General features: G+C 34.8%; 2 protein-coding genes across 2 annotated transcripts in view; both read right to left on the bottom strand.

The window, feature by feature from the left end:
- Positions 1-1,760, bottom strand: part of LOC111698425 (uncharacterized) — a gene marked incomplete at its 3' end in the record, with an annotated part of 9,701 nt that extends 7,941 nt beyond the window's left edge. The window contains 3 exon segments of the mRNA XM_023468763.1: positions 18-235; positions 1,283-1,326; positions 1,644-1,760. Coding sequence (XP_023324531.1) covers positions 18-235; positions 1,283-1,308 — 244 coding nt within the window.
- Positions 1,761-3,224: 1,464 nt separating this feature from the next.
- Positions 3,225-14,103, bottom strand: LOC111698419 (proteoglycan 4; the record flags this gene model as incomplete). The annotated part of the gene is given in 12 exon segments (XM_023468754.1): positions 3,225-3,621; positions 3,703-6,116; positions 7,376-7,436; positions 8,110-8,178; positions 8,758-8,785; positions 9,089-9,141; positions 9,703-9,859; positions 10,484-10,574; positions 11,084-11,222; positions 12,167-12,268; positions 13,065-13,174; positions 14,036-14,103. Coding segments are annotated over 11 exon segments (3,586 nt in total), but the record flags the coding sequence as incomplete, so codon positions are not given.
- Between the last annotated feature and the right edge of the window lie 987 nt (positions 14,104-15,090).

Raw genomic sequence — 15,090 nt, 5'->3', positions numbered from 1 at the left:
TGAAAGTCGGACCATACCTCTGTCCATTCCCATATCTCTTTCCATTGCCAAACCACGGTCCATCCCTCTATTCATTCCGCCTATTCCCATTCCACCACCTACTCCCAGTCCACCCCCTATTCCCATTCCACCACCTATTCCCATTCCGACGCCGGTGGTTTCCATTACGTTCACAATCTCCTTCATCCTCATCAATTTCATTTTGATAGTTTCCTCCATATTCAACTGCCGGATCCTTTGTAGGTCACCGTTATTATATATCTTTTGTTGTAATCCACCATCTTGTTTTACTGTCCACCATTTTGTTTTACTGTCCGACCTTCTTGTTTTCAAGTTTTCATGCGACATTTCTGGACATTATTCAACACCTTTAGTAATACTCAAAAATTTTATTTTTCATAATCCGACATAATTTTTTTTCCATCATATTTCTTTTTTCTCTCAGCAATTTGGATTGGTTTATATATGTGTAATACTGCAATATAATAAATAATAGAACATTCTCTAAGGCGCAGGCGATTTTTAAAAAAATGACAAAAAAATACCAATTTTATGCAATTTATCAATTTCCTTAAAATTTAAAATTTTCGTATTTCAGAACTCGATTTGTTTGTTTGTTTGTTTAAGGTTTAACAGAATTTCTAAACAAGAATGACAAGCAAATTATTTAAGTGGGAATGAATTATTACTTACTTAAAGTCAATACTTAAAGAAATCTTCAATTTCGGAGAAAAGTAAATTTTTAAATTTTGATGAATGCTCGTTACAAGCATACGCGGTAATAATTCAAGAAGCTTATTTGTTCAAAAATCCAATCAATCAATCAATCACAATAACGAGTTTTTAGTGGAAAGGAAAGGGGAGCAATCGCCATACAAGGTTACCCACAAAGGATGAGACTGTAAAGACGAGCCAAACCTTAAATAATATAACTGTTTGAGGCTTAATTCTAATTTTGTTTTGCATTCAATTGATTAAATTAATGGTTTAATAAATTATAAAGCACAAAAATAAACACGGGTTGGCCTGTACAGTGTACAAGGAACCATGAATTGCAAGAATGCGGACTAAATAAATTCCATACAGTCGTATTTCAAGTCACTTACTTTGTGGGTAACCCTGTATAAAATGCAGAAAAATTAAAAATAGCAGATAATAATAAATAATAATCGGGGGGGGGGTCCAAAAATCGTATACTAGGACAGACCCCAGACCCCCTAATTTAATTTAGGCATGCATTTGGGGGCCAACTGTAATTAACTTTAAAAGTATAACGGTGTTCCTGGAGGAAGGGCCGAATCCTGCCATTCTTTCAGGCTTAGCAATCTGAAAAAAAAATTAAATATCAGATTTAGGAACATTAATTTTGTAATAATTTTGTTTTCAAGCTTTTTTAAAACATCGAATATTCAAAAGGATTAACTATGGGTTTTCTGTTACACAGTTTCATTAGTCTTCTCACCAGCGAACCCAGGAAACATTTAAAATAAATCATACATATAAAACTAAGATGGATTTGATAAAAAAAATTAAGAGAAATAAATGTATACTTTTTCATGCTATGCCACGCCCAATAGTTCTTGCGCGTAAAATTTCTAAAACATTTTTCTAATTTCGTCTTTTTCGATATAATATGCACTTACTCGTCCTTTCACTGCTTCTTAAATTCGTTATTTCTTTCTTAAACATTGAGAAACCCATTTCCATATTGAACTCACAGTCACTACAATATGAATAAAATGGTTTAGGCCGGGTTCACACGGTACAATTTAGCGTACACTTTTCATTGACGAAATATTTAGAGCCCTGCGGTTTTATGAATTATTTTTTTATTGAAAAATATTTTCTATCTAGTTTGGACCGTTAAATGATTTATGTTAAATGATCAATGATTTAAATTACAAAGCAAATAAATTCAAAATGATTTTTAAAAAATTATTTCCAGAAAAAAAAGGTTGAAATAAAAGACTCTATTTCAAAGGTAAATACTCCCCGAGGAGAAAGAGAAAATCCGGTCCAGTACGACAAAGGTTACAACTGCATGGATCAGAGGGGAGTCAGGTAATGCTTTGTCAATGGCGGACCGGGTCGTCTGCTGAACAAATCTAGTTGAAAGTCGGACCGTGTCATCTGATCATCAGCCGACCACCTTGAAGGTCGTGCCGTGACATCAAATATTAATATCGCTTTGTCTGCTGACTGTATTTCTCTCTGTTGGTTAAAGCCCCCTAGTATTACATGTGGTGCAACTTCGTCAATACTATTCACTATTTTTGTTTTCTAAATCTGTTGCCATAGTGTCACTGTCAAGTTGTGAAAATAAACAATCAGTTTTCACGGATTTTCTAGTTTTGTTTACACATAAGTCTTCGGAACTGGTCCTTGATTTCAGAATAGTTAAATATATAAAAATGCACGGTTAACCAAGAACTTTTCGTGGATTTACTTGTTATTGATTGTCAAGCAAGGAGATGCCCGCCTCTAATTATGATCCCGTGTCGTCTGCCTTGAAAAACTCCTTCACCAAGGTAACTCATTTTTGATGAAGTTTAAAACTCAAAAGGCAGATTTAAAATGTTATTATGGAAGTATAATAATCAGGTTGGATCTTCGAGAAGAAGTATTGATGAACAGATGGAATCTAGTTTACAGAAATCTTTACTAGGTGAGATTAAAACTAGGGTCTGTCCTAGTGAACGATTTTTGGACCCCCCCCCCCCCTCCTATCAATTTTGTACATGACCAAATTAGTATTTCTTTAGTATTGTTTAGGGTTAGGTTAGGTTAAGACACTTTCTGGGCCGAGCGCTGCGGCTAGGACAGGCTAGGGGGCCGAGCGCTGCGGCCACGGGTTAGGTCAAGTTAAGACACTTTCTGTAAGATCCATGTACAACATTGATAGGAGGGGGGGGGGGTTAAAACACACAAATACTTAAGAAAGACTTGGGAGGAATGAGATAACGATTTTTGAGGAAGACGGACATTTAAAATAAGGCAAAAATTATAACGTTATTTTACAAATTTTTTTATTTTTATAAAATGTGTTATTGCAAATATTATTTTACTCTTTGAATTGGGGAAAATAGTGAAGCTTTAGGTAAAAGTATTAAAAGTGTTTTAAAAAATATTTGTCTTTTCAAATCCAATTTATTTTTCCCCATAGAACATTGAAAACGATACCCCTGGTGAAGTAAGTACTATAAATGATGGTTGAAGTGTTGTACCTGATAAAGATTTAGACTCTCTTGGTCGGATCGGTGAAGCACGAAAAGAACTCCGCCTTCCACGGCCACCGGCCGAGGAAGGAGACTTAAGAGCCTTGACTCTCTGAAGCTGTTTGTTCTTGGGTGTAGCTAAGGGAGTTTGTTTTGAAGGGGACTTTGTCGGAGTACTTCTTGCAGGAGACTTAGCTTGAATAGTCTTTACTGGGTTCAACTTCTTTGCTGATTTAGCAGGAGAAGTTTTTGTGGCTGATTTTGGAGTGGATGGTTTTGCTTTCTTCACGGAAGAAGTTTTCGGAGTAAAAATTGCCTTAGTCTTCTTGGACGCTGGGGTCTTCATGAGCTGAGCCAAACCGTCGAAGTTGGTTGTGTCCTTAACAGGACGTCCACCTGGTCGGATCTAAACAAATGAAAGTATAAATCGGCTACAAGAATTTCATAAACAAAAGAAAATTAATAAATTAATTTGTTTAGAACTTACCGCTGATTTTCTCCCCTTCTTCGTAACAACAGGAGTTTTGGTAAGTTTTCGTCCGATTACCAGGGATTCGGGAGAGTCAGCATGGCCAGTGCTGGAAACAGGTTTACGAAATTTTGCAGGGGTTTTACTTTTTGCTACTTTCTTTGTTTTCTTGGTGATCCTCTTCGGCTCTAGGTTTACCATCTTCTTGGGAGTCTTCCCTAAATTCCTTCTCAAAACCTCTGACCAAAGTGGTCTAGCAACAACTCCCTTTTTCGTGGATTTTGGTGTCTTGTTAGACGCTACTTTCTTAGTGGATTTCTTCAGAGTTTTGGGAGATTTAACCAGAGGAGAAGCTAAGGTAATGGTTATAGTAGGGACTGATTTTGGAGTAGAAGCCTTGGATTTGACAGTTTGGGGAGTAGCCACCTTGAAAGTTGAAGCTTTGAAAGTTTTGGGTGTAGCAATTTTAGGAGAAGCCATCTTAGGAGTGGAAACCTTTGGAGTTTTCGGTGTTGAAGTTTTAGGAGTAGCCGTCTTAGGAGTGGAAACCTTAGGAGTTTTTGGTGTTGCAGTTTTAGGAGTAGCCGGCTTAGGAGTGGAAACCTTCGGAGTTTTGGATGTGGCAGTTTTAGGAGTAGCCATCTTAGGAGTTTTTGGTGTTGCAGTTTTGGGAGTGAAATTCTTGACAGTTATGGGTGTGGCAGTTTTTGGAGTAGAAACCTTGAAAGCTTTAGGAGTGGCCGTCTTGGGAGCCTTAGGAGTAGACGCTTTTGGAGTGGACACCTTGGGAGCTTTAGGAGTTGCCGTCTGGGGAGTAGTAACCTTGGGAACTTCAGGAGTAGCTGTTTTTGGAGTGGTAACCTTGAAAGCTTTAGGAGTAGCCATCTTGGGAGTGGTAATGTTGGAAGCTTTAGGAGTGGAAACCTTAGGGGTTTTGGGTGTGGCAGTTTTAGGGGTAGCCGTGTTCAGAGTACTAATCTCAGAGGTTTTAGGTCTGGCAGATTTAGGTGTAGCAGTCTTAGGGGTGGTTACCTTAGGAGTTTTTGTAGTGGCCGGCTCAGGAGTAGAAACCTTTCGAGTTTTAGGTGTAGTAAACTTTGGGGATTTGAGCCCAGAAACCTTAGGTGTTGCAACCTTTGAAGTTTTAGGTATTTTTGCCTTGGCTGACTTGGGGTTTAATGAATTCCTTTGCATTGCCTTTGGTTTAGGAGTCTTCATCAAATCAGAAACTCCTTCTAGGTGCTGATCCATTCCCATTCTAAAAGCTTTTCCCATTTTGAAAGGAGTTTTTCTTCCCTTTTTAGTAACAATTGGAGTCTTCACTGTTTTCCGGGAGATAACAATTGTTTCCGGCGATTCAGCATGCCGAGTGCTTACTCCTACCTTCAGCTTTCGTGGAGTCTTTGAAACGTTGACATTTCTCTTCACAACTTTCCCAGTAGTAACTCTTCTGATTAAAGGCTTGGGATGCTTCACTTCAGTATTTCTTGCGGCAATCTCAGACCAAAGAGGCCCTCTCACGGGTTTCTTAGCTGATTTTGGAACTGGGGTTTTACTTACACCCTTGAGACTTTTAAGTGGAGTGTTGGTTCCTTTAAGAACTGGAGTTCGACTCTTCCCACCAGACCTCACTTGCCCAGGTGAATGGGGTTTGTCTCCTGCTTTCAGCCTTTGAACCTGAATATTGGTCAACTCAGGGGTCATCGGTAGATTATATACTGGTGTTGATGGCAGGTTTGAATAAAAACTTTTAGTACTCTTCCCTCCCAATTTGTTCAACAAAGGGGTTTTGGGAGCCATCTTCTTAAGAACCTTGACCTTTGGAGTTTTAGCAAGATTGTAAACACCCTTTGGAGTCTCTGGTAAATTGGTGTAGAAACTTTTAGTACTCTTTCCTCCAATTTTCTTCATAAGCGGGGTTTTAGGACTAGCCTTAAGTTTCTTCATCTTGTTTGGGGGGCTGATGCTTGATTTACGCTTAATTCCCTTTGTCATTGGAGTAAGTTTTGGAGATACCAACTTCCTTTTCACAATTCTGTCTATTTTCATACCTTTAACTGCAACAGATGTTTTTGACACAGCCAGCTTTGGACTTGTGGACTTGGGGCTCTTCTTGGGGGTTCCTACTTTAGGTGTCACAGTTTTAGCAATAACCATTTTAGGACTTCTGGCCTTGGGAGTAGTTGGCTTTGGAGATACCTTCGAAACCGAGGGTACAGGAAAAGCCGACTTCTTCTTGGGAGTTGTTGATTTTGGAGAAGATGGTTTGGGACTTTTAGTAAGAGATGTCAAGTGCTTCAGTTCAAGTGTATCAAGTGGAACATGCTTCTGAGCAGATTTAGGAGTCTCCACCTTCATCTTTTTGCTTGGAGTATTTTCCTTCTCAACACTACGTTTAGGAGTTTTATTGAGGGTTACGGTTACAGATGAACCTAAAATAATATTATCTTAGTTAAAAATTTCTATAAAAAAAGAAATTGCCAACCGGAAACCAGTTTTTATAAAGTTTATTATTGCAAGCGAAAAAAAAAATTTTGTTTTTAAAACATCGATGAGTTTTAAAGATTCGTCTTAAAAACAGTGCTTAGGATCCGGATCCGCAAGATTTTGGCTTCCTGGATCCGGACCGGGTCCGGATCCAAGGGGTAAATATCAACCAAAAACTGCAAAAAAATCTTTTTTACTCCAAAACCCCAAATCTGAACTTTTGAAAAACAAAAGATTATAAAAATTTCCTCATTTCTGAATGGTACATCAAGTTTTAGGATAAAAACAAGCGAAAAAAATAAAACCAAAAATTTGAAAATTTTGTTTTGTTAAAAACTTTCAGTTAATCTTATAGAAATGACCTGGATCCGGATCCGCATCAAAATTGAATGGATCTTAAGCACTGCTTAAAACACTGATTTCATAAATTTTAAAATCGTAAAAATGAATTAATATTCAATAAAATAGCGGCAAAAAAACTGATATTTAAGATAAAAAGAAATATTTTTTTACATATATATTGAATAAAATAGAAAAAAAAAACATCGGAACAGAATTTACGGAACAGAGCATCATTTAATACCCAGATCGATACATTTTCAAACATTTTTTTACTAAGCCGGGAATTTGGCAAATACTGATAAAGTATAACCTTGGTATAGCACTCATTTTCTCGATTTAAACTTAGTTCTGATTTTTCATTTAAAGGTCGTGTCGTCCTTGACAGAAAACAATTTCCATTTCACAAGACTCAATTCGTACTTGAGTCCAGATTGCAGATCCGGTCGGATCCGTATCATTTGGTCGGATCCGGATCCGTATCAAGAAACGTTGATATGGATCCGGGTAGCGCCAAAAATTAACCAAAACCATGGAATAAATAAATCAAAATGGTTCGTAAATGTACTATCTCTTCAAGAAGTGATTGATCGGCCTGTCCAAAGGATTACTCCAAAAAGTCTATATCTTTTGTTACATTTCGGAATATATAATAAATATAGTTTATAAATTATAACCTTGCATAACATTTAATAGGGAAAATCCGATTCACAGAATCAAAAGTTACCTCGGATCCGGATCCGTATCAGAGTCAGGATCCGGATCCGGATCCGCATCAAAATGATACGGATCCGAAACACTGCCAGATTGCACCAGATTTATAAAAACTTTCAAACCTTGCCTGAACTAATTAATTTGTGTATACCTGATACTTTAGGAGAACGGATTGGAGAGGAACGAGGTGAAGATCTAAACCCTGAGTTCTCCTGAAATATAAAATATAGAGTAAAATATTAGTTGAACTTAGTTTCCCTTCAACAACAAAAAACCTTTTTTAACTCTATTAAAAAATTTGATTTAACCAAGTCGGTGTGAATCCGCTGCAAGTAAATCTTATAAAATAAAATAAAATAAAATAAAATAAAATTAAAATAAAATAATCATCAATTATCCCGAAGGAATCAAGGTTAAGCTCTAATGTAACCGCACCACCATTACGGTTGGCAGGGCCTCACTGACACATAAACACTATCCTACTATTAATAACGCAGAATACTATACATTACATTACATTACTATCCATTTCAATTTCGAATATTTTAAGGCTGTTAAATGAACTTTATTAAATGAATTAGGTGAAAAGTAAACTCATTTGATTTATAGTTATAACGGAAAATCAACGTTTGTAAGGTGAAAGGCATAGTCTATGTGAAATGATCATTGGTCAATTATAAAACCAGCCTAAATTTCATAATTTGGTTTTCTTTTAATTTCTATAAAATGATGTTCCAGGCCCCTAAAGGTTATATAGCATAAATATGTGAAGTACACCTGCAGTATGAAAACAGTACAACAAAATGGACGTTTTACACTTTTTCTAGTAAATTCCACTCTAATCTCTTTGCTTATAAGGGCCTTGTTTAGATATTTAGTATTTACCTTTATTAGAGGATCATCATTTTCTTTCCTCCTTAAAACACCCTTGGGGCTTTCCTCCTCTATGGAGTCCTAGAATAAACATTTTAATATAGAACTAAAATTATTTTCATCTGCAAAATATATTCAGAAAAGATATTGAATGATTTTCCGCTAACATATTTCATAAAAATCCATGACATTTTTGTTCTTCCCTTTTTCTTAATCCAAATGATTTGTTCAGTATACGCCCCACAACAAGTGCCTTCTGTAAAAGACTTAATATTATCATCTCATTTTGTTTGTTATCCTTAATAAATTACTATCACACAAATTTTCACAAAAATTTGAATTGAAATTAGAACTGCATAAATAGGTTAAAAGTGGAAACTACTTGACCCTGTCACCGTAATTTAAAGAGACCATATCTGTAAAAATAATAGTCTACAACCATGGTTTCTATTTATAAATGACGTGAGGATTTAGAATAAAAAAACAAGTTGACAGAATCCAACACTATAATAAAAAACGATAATTGTTTCTTAAATAAAGTTATTAAGAGAACCGTCATCTTTTGGACATTCAAATAGGTTCACTTGATAATACTTTGACAGACCCTTTGAGAAATTAATAATATTCTGTTGAACCCCTTGTAAAGAGAATCTATTCTACCTGTCTTGGCAGAGCAGCTACACGCTTCCTGTACAATAATTTTTCAATAATCTCTACAGTGCAGCAACAACATTAAACTAATTAATCTCTTCTTTTTTATGTAGGCTTCTATTAATTACACTTAATGACAAACTAAAATATTGTAATTTTTGAAATTACACGGGCGACGATGGGTACTATTCACATAATCATAATTTAATACCATGCGGGAGTTAACGGCGGGAGTAACTATGACTATAATCAATAATATAAAAATGGGCAACGCCAAGTACTCTAGCTAATTTCTAATAAAACATGATTTTAACAATTAGATAAATCAATGAACAATTTCCTAGCAGATTCAGCAAGTTTAGCCTTGGGTGTCTCCGTAGGTGGAACAGCTCCCTATAAATATATTAATATTCAATCCCACGCTAGATTTCGCAGTATTTTATTTTGAAGGAAAAAATACGAATGTAGGAACAATAAATCCGATTTTAATTTTCATGAAAAAGAAAGATATATTTTCAAAACTACAGGGGAATATATTTTACCGAGGGAAGAAAAAATAAGTATTTTATATTGGAAGGATAAACAAAATGGGAAAGATTGTCACACTCCTGAAGCTTTTTAAGTTAGCATAAATTATTTCCCATTTCAATAATAAAATCACAGATTTTGGTTCTTCTGATTTTTCAAAAAAAACATGTTCTTTATATTAGAGTGGTAGGCGATTATGACAATACAATGAAGACGACTTTTTATGTAAGTTTTGATTGTTACCGAGATTTATTCAAATTATAAGTTTTTAAGTATTCAAAGAGAAGCTTTTTAAATTGATAGCTTGACTTATATGTTTATGTGAAATGTGTATCCATTCTGTTAACAGCTTGATTTAAATCAAAATCGAAAGTCGTCTTCATTTTAATGATATAATCGTATACCACTGTAGTATAACGTATATACCTTTCTGACAGGAGTAGAAGGAGGAAGCGCTTTATCAAAATACTCCGGAGAAACATATGGCCCAAATGAGACTCTTTTCTTTCTTGACGGAGTACTCTCCTCCTCTCTTAACCTCTTGACAGCAGAGCTTACATCCATGGAACCAGGAGGCTTCATCCTATATTTATTTCAAGAATATATTCGACTATACCCGTGTCTTTAAGAGATTCCACAGAAATCTTAGATGTAAATTTGACTTCAAACCTAGACGATCAGTTAATTCGTTTTTCGTTTCCGCTAAGAAAAATTGTTTAAGTTAATATCTTTGATCAGAGAAAAAATTCCCATGATTTAACAAAACCAGGTAAATTACTTTCAAAACTAACCCGCCCTCAAAGGCTAGTATCTATATACTTTGCTTGTCTGTCTTTCTGTTTGTGTGTGTCCAATAAACGCCAAAACAGCTGAACCGATCAGGACCAAACTATTTGCGGGACCTCTTATGACCCCTGGTAAGGATTATGAATGATCAAAATTTAAAAAAATTCAATTTCTATAAAATTTAGAAAATCCACAAATTTTTTTATTAAATCAGCGCCGCAAAAAATTTGGGCCGGATCGGTTCAGCAGTTTTGACGTTGGATCCAAACAAACAAACAAGACAAGCGAAGTATATATAGATAGTTTTCAATAGTTTTAAGTGGCCGAAATAATTGTATGAAGGATAAATATTTTAGAATGAAAAATTCAATTATGTATCTCAACATTTTGGCAATTGTGTGTTACATTAGAGATATACTACCTCGGAGTTAGAACCTTGATTCCTTGGTTCTCTGGATCCCTGTTCTCCTGTACACTTTCAGGTATACGGACCTCTAGCATAAGGATAGTACCTTAAATATTCACACTCAATTAATTTTATCATAAATAATATCATCCTAGTTCTTAAGTTAATATATATTTTGTTAAATCAGTAAATCCTTGGCACACTTATCACGAATTAGAAGTAATTAAAAGAGGAGATTTTTCAATTGACAGATTCTCTTTATTTTAATGCTTTTGTGTATTAGTGATGCTTAAAAGCTTGACATAAATAAAATTAACACAAGTCGTCTTCCTTATTGATATAATCGCCTACAACCGTTTTAGCTAACTAAGATGTATCACAACAATTTCTCCCGTTAGAAGGCGGAAAATGTTTTCCCCATCGTTTGATTCAGTGTAAAAAATAAACACAGCCTTTCATAACGCTGTTTTTACTCTTGATTCTAGCCAAAGAAAAAAGAAAAGAAAATTTTCAGAACAGAAGGACAGTTCGTGTAAATCTGTGTTGAGAATACTTATATTTCAATATTTTCTTTAATACTATTATTTACTTATGTTGGTATTAATGTTTGCTTACCTCCTGGGTATTCCCATCTGAAGTGTCTGTCTCCAATAGTGAAAACGTCATCATGCATAAGCCTTGTTTGAACTCCATGTTGGATACTCTTGGAGTTCAGCTTGGTCTGGTTTGTCTTACTTAACGCATACAAATATACCTAGAATTGTTCGCAAGATGAGACAACAAATCTTTATCAATTAAACTAAACAGGAAAACTTACATTCATTTATTTTCAATGGTTTGGAGAATTTTTAAACTTCAATCCAGTGCTTTAGATCCGGATCCGCAAGATTTTGGCTTCGTGGATCCGTGCCGGATCCGAATCAGCAAAAATATACGGATCCACGAATCCGGATCCAAGGGGTAAAATACCAATTAAATACTGCAAAAAAACTTTTTATTCTCAAAAACCCAAATCTGAACTATTGAAAAAAGAGGGACACTAAAAGTTTCCTAATTTCTGAATGGTTCATCATGTTTTAGCAACAACAAAAAAAGCGAAAAAAATTTGAAATTCTGCATTATTAAAAAAATTTGGTAAATCTTTGAGAAATGATCTGGATCCGGATCCATTTATAACTAGTGCGGATCCAGGATCCGCATCAAAACTTAATGGATCCTAAGCACTGCTTCAATACATTTTAGACTACTATTCAATAAGGAAAATGGTCTATTATCCAAACCTAATATTGAGGAGTATCTATTTTCATTTGACATTTTTAGGATTTATTTGCTACAAAGTGGATTTCAGATCGAATAACAAGTATAGCTTCACGATCTATATATTTAAGAGAATCGTTGTAAATCAGACAGTTCCCTTTCTAACCAGTGCTTAGGATCCGGATCCGTTGGAACAGCCTGGATCCGGATCCGCAAAAATATGCGGATTCAAAATATGATTCATCAAATTTTAGCATAAAATGAGCAAAAAATGATACAAAAAATCTAAAAATTATATTTTATGAAATAATGCAGTAAATCTTAAAGAAATTACCTTGATCCGGATCCATTTTTATCCAGTGCGGATCCAGGATCCGGATCAAAATTAAATAGATCCTAGGCACTGCTTTTCACGGTGACAATCAAGCTTGCTGTACTCACCTTTCCAGATTGAAGATCAACCGTGATCTTTGCATGCTCCTTGCTTACGGTAGGGATCTGTATTCTAATATCACATCCCTCACCTCGACCCAGTACACACTCCTTGACATTGGAAAATTAAACTCACTACATAAAATTGCAAACACTACAATACACAACCAATAAATCTAAAATATTCTGATAAACTTAAAAACCCTTTACCCCAACTCTGGACTAACGAAACTTAAATACCAATTAAACGTTTAACAATAATGGTTGTAACTGTAAGTATACAGAAATAAAAGAAGGGGAGAGGACCAGGGGAGTCAAAATAAAACTCATTTTTCTACGTGATGAATAGACTTATCGATTGAATGCGTAATTCAAAATAGTTAAAATTTCGTTGTGTCGAATATCAGGGTCTTTCATAGAGAACGCTTTTGGACCCCCGCCCCCTATCAATTTAAAAATAAGCAACATTTTTCAACAAAATAATGATATTTAATTTGTTTTGTTTAGGGTTAGGTAAATACAATTTCTGAGCCTAGTATTAAGACTTCTTAAACAAACTTTTATTTAAGAAAAAATACAAATACAGTGAACGTTTAAAACGTACACATATACAAAGAAAAACACGAATGTTAGAATTTAAATATAAAAATTGCTTATTGCACTTTACTCTCTATGTATATGGTTTTATGAGATCAATAATAACAAAATCAGCATAGTTCTCACAAGATTAGGGCTTTTTGCCACTAGCTGCTGCATTTGAAAAACTTTATAAATACGGTTAAAAGCACAAAAATAATTTTGGAAAAGTTATTGGGTACTAGGGCTAAAACAGGATGTGGTCGGGTGCTGCGGCCACATGCCGGTTTATTCTTAGAGAACGATTTTTGGACCCCCCCCTCATACTTACTTCGTTGACTAGTGGAAATGTTGATCCATCTGCCCCTGACCTCTTTATAACCACGATAGCGCCGTGAAAGGGCATTTTCCACCAGAATTAAATATACGTTACCATTAAATCTGAAGAAAATAATTTAACTTTAAAAATATTTCACCACACTTGAGTTTATCTTACATCCCCTCATCAGATGTAAACATTGTGTACTGCATGTTTACGCAAAATCTTATAGCAATTATTAAGTTTGAGTGTGGAGTGTAATGTAAGTTCTACTGATTTAAATACAGAAAGATACGAAGATAGATCCCGCCAATTTTAACGGCGTCTTTAGACAAGTTAAATTCTAACGCGGCATTGTTGGATTTCTCGAAAATAACTAAATCGTCTTCGTTATGAACTTCAAAAATTAAGTGTATTTATTAAATTATAAAATAATTCTTTCATTTACCATTTTATGAATGCCATATAATATTTTTATTAAATTCTCTCGGGTATCAAACAAATATAAGAACCAATTATGGAAGAAGACATTTATAACTACTCAACTGTCATGTTTCGTGGCCGCGGGGGACACCCGTGTTCAAACACAAAATAAATATTGAAACAAGGGCGTATACAGAAATAATTCTAGGGAGGGGCGAAATATGCGCGGGGCGCAAAAAATTTGTTTTGACACCCCCCCCCCTTGTAGCTCTATAGAGGCGGTCAAGATTTGAACGATAAATTCAAAACATTTGGCTTCTTTGATTCTTTAAAAGTAAACATCCAATAACCTTACAAGTATTACTTTATCTCTCCATATTCAAACAAAACTAGGGGGAAAAAACAGCAAAACTAATATTTTTTTGTTCTTCTTCACTCTTCAGTTTCAGATTTTAAAACTGTTACATAGCACTGCCCCCTTTTCCCCCACCCTGTGTACGCCCTTGTATTAAAACCATTTAAAAATTAAGAAAATATATCTATTTGGACTTAGTATTTACCTGCTTCCTTACGCTAAAATAGGCAACAATTGAGTTTCGCAGATTTTTTCGAATATTTCGTGCATTCTCTTCTCTTTAAGTCAGTGAATAAAAATTAAAAAGTAGTCGGACATTGAGCGTTCCATATATCATATTGCATTATCTACAAGCTTTAACGCTAAAATTTACACATAATTTTCAAATTAGCCTTATACAATTAATTGTTTTAACGATTCAATCTTTTTAAATTTTCTGAATAGTCCCAAAAGTTGCAATTTTCAGCTATGCACACTGCACGAGTGCACAGTCAACTATGATGTATGACACCCAGACCCTGTGCTTAAGAATAAAGAAGGAGGGTCGGAGGGGCCGGATTAGAGAATCACCCATCCCTCTTCCCGGCCCCTACGTAATATTTTAAATGTAAAAAAAAATATCTACATGTAATAAAATAATAAAGATATGATTTTTAACCCACCAATTTATTAACATTTCTAATTTTTCTATTTTACAGTGAATCATTGTAAAAACGATATTTTTAGAATATGCATGTTCCTCACTCATTAATCAAAATAGTAATATTGTTCCTAATTATCATGCATATAACTTTCCTAGTAGTTTTTTTGTTCTTAACTTGCTTTATGTTCCTATTAAATTGACTATTGTTCATATAATTCACGTACAGTATGATTTATAAATACAGATTTTTGTGCATATTTTTTTCCTTTTTTTCCCATATTATACTTATAATTTGCTTAATTACATTAAATTGCATTGCGTTCACCCAAACTAAAAGATTAAGAAAAGAAATAAACTATATTCTGATTCACAACAATACCCTTAAAAGCTTTGTCTGCAGTGGCGGATATAAGGGGGGTTATTGGGGTTATTTACCCCCCCCTAGAATCCTGGGGGTAAATTGTAACAAAGTAATTTAATTCTTGAAAAAAATGATTTAAATGAATATTCGTAAGTGAAGTCTCACTGACCTGGACATCCAAATCAGCTGGATGTATTATCCGAAGTCAAGTAACTGTCCAAAATCCCCAAATGTATATAATATAACAGTAAAGGTG

The sequence above is a fragment of the Eurytemora carolleeae genome, unplaced genomic scaffold, assembly GCF_000591075.1.
Source record: "Eurytemora carolleeae unplaced genomic scaffold, Eaff_2.0 scaffold50, whole genome shotgun sequence".
NCBI classification, from domain to species: Eukaryota; Metazoa; Arthropoda; class Copepoda; order Calanoida; family Temoridae; genus Eurytemora; species Eurytemora carolleeae.
Note: the sequence above shows the minus strand (reverse complement) of the source record. Positions and strands in the feature narration are given on the sequence as shown.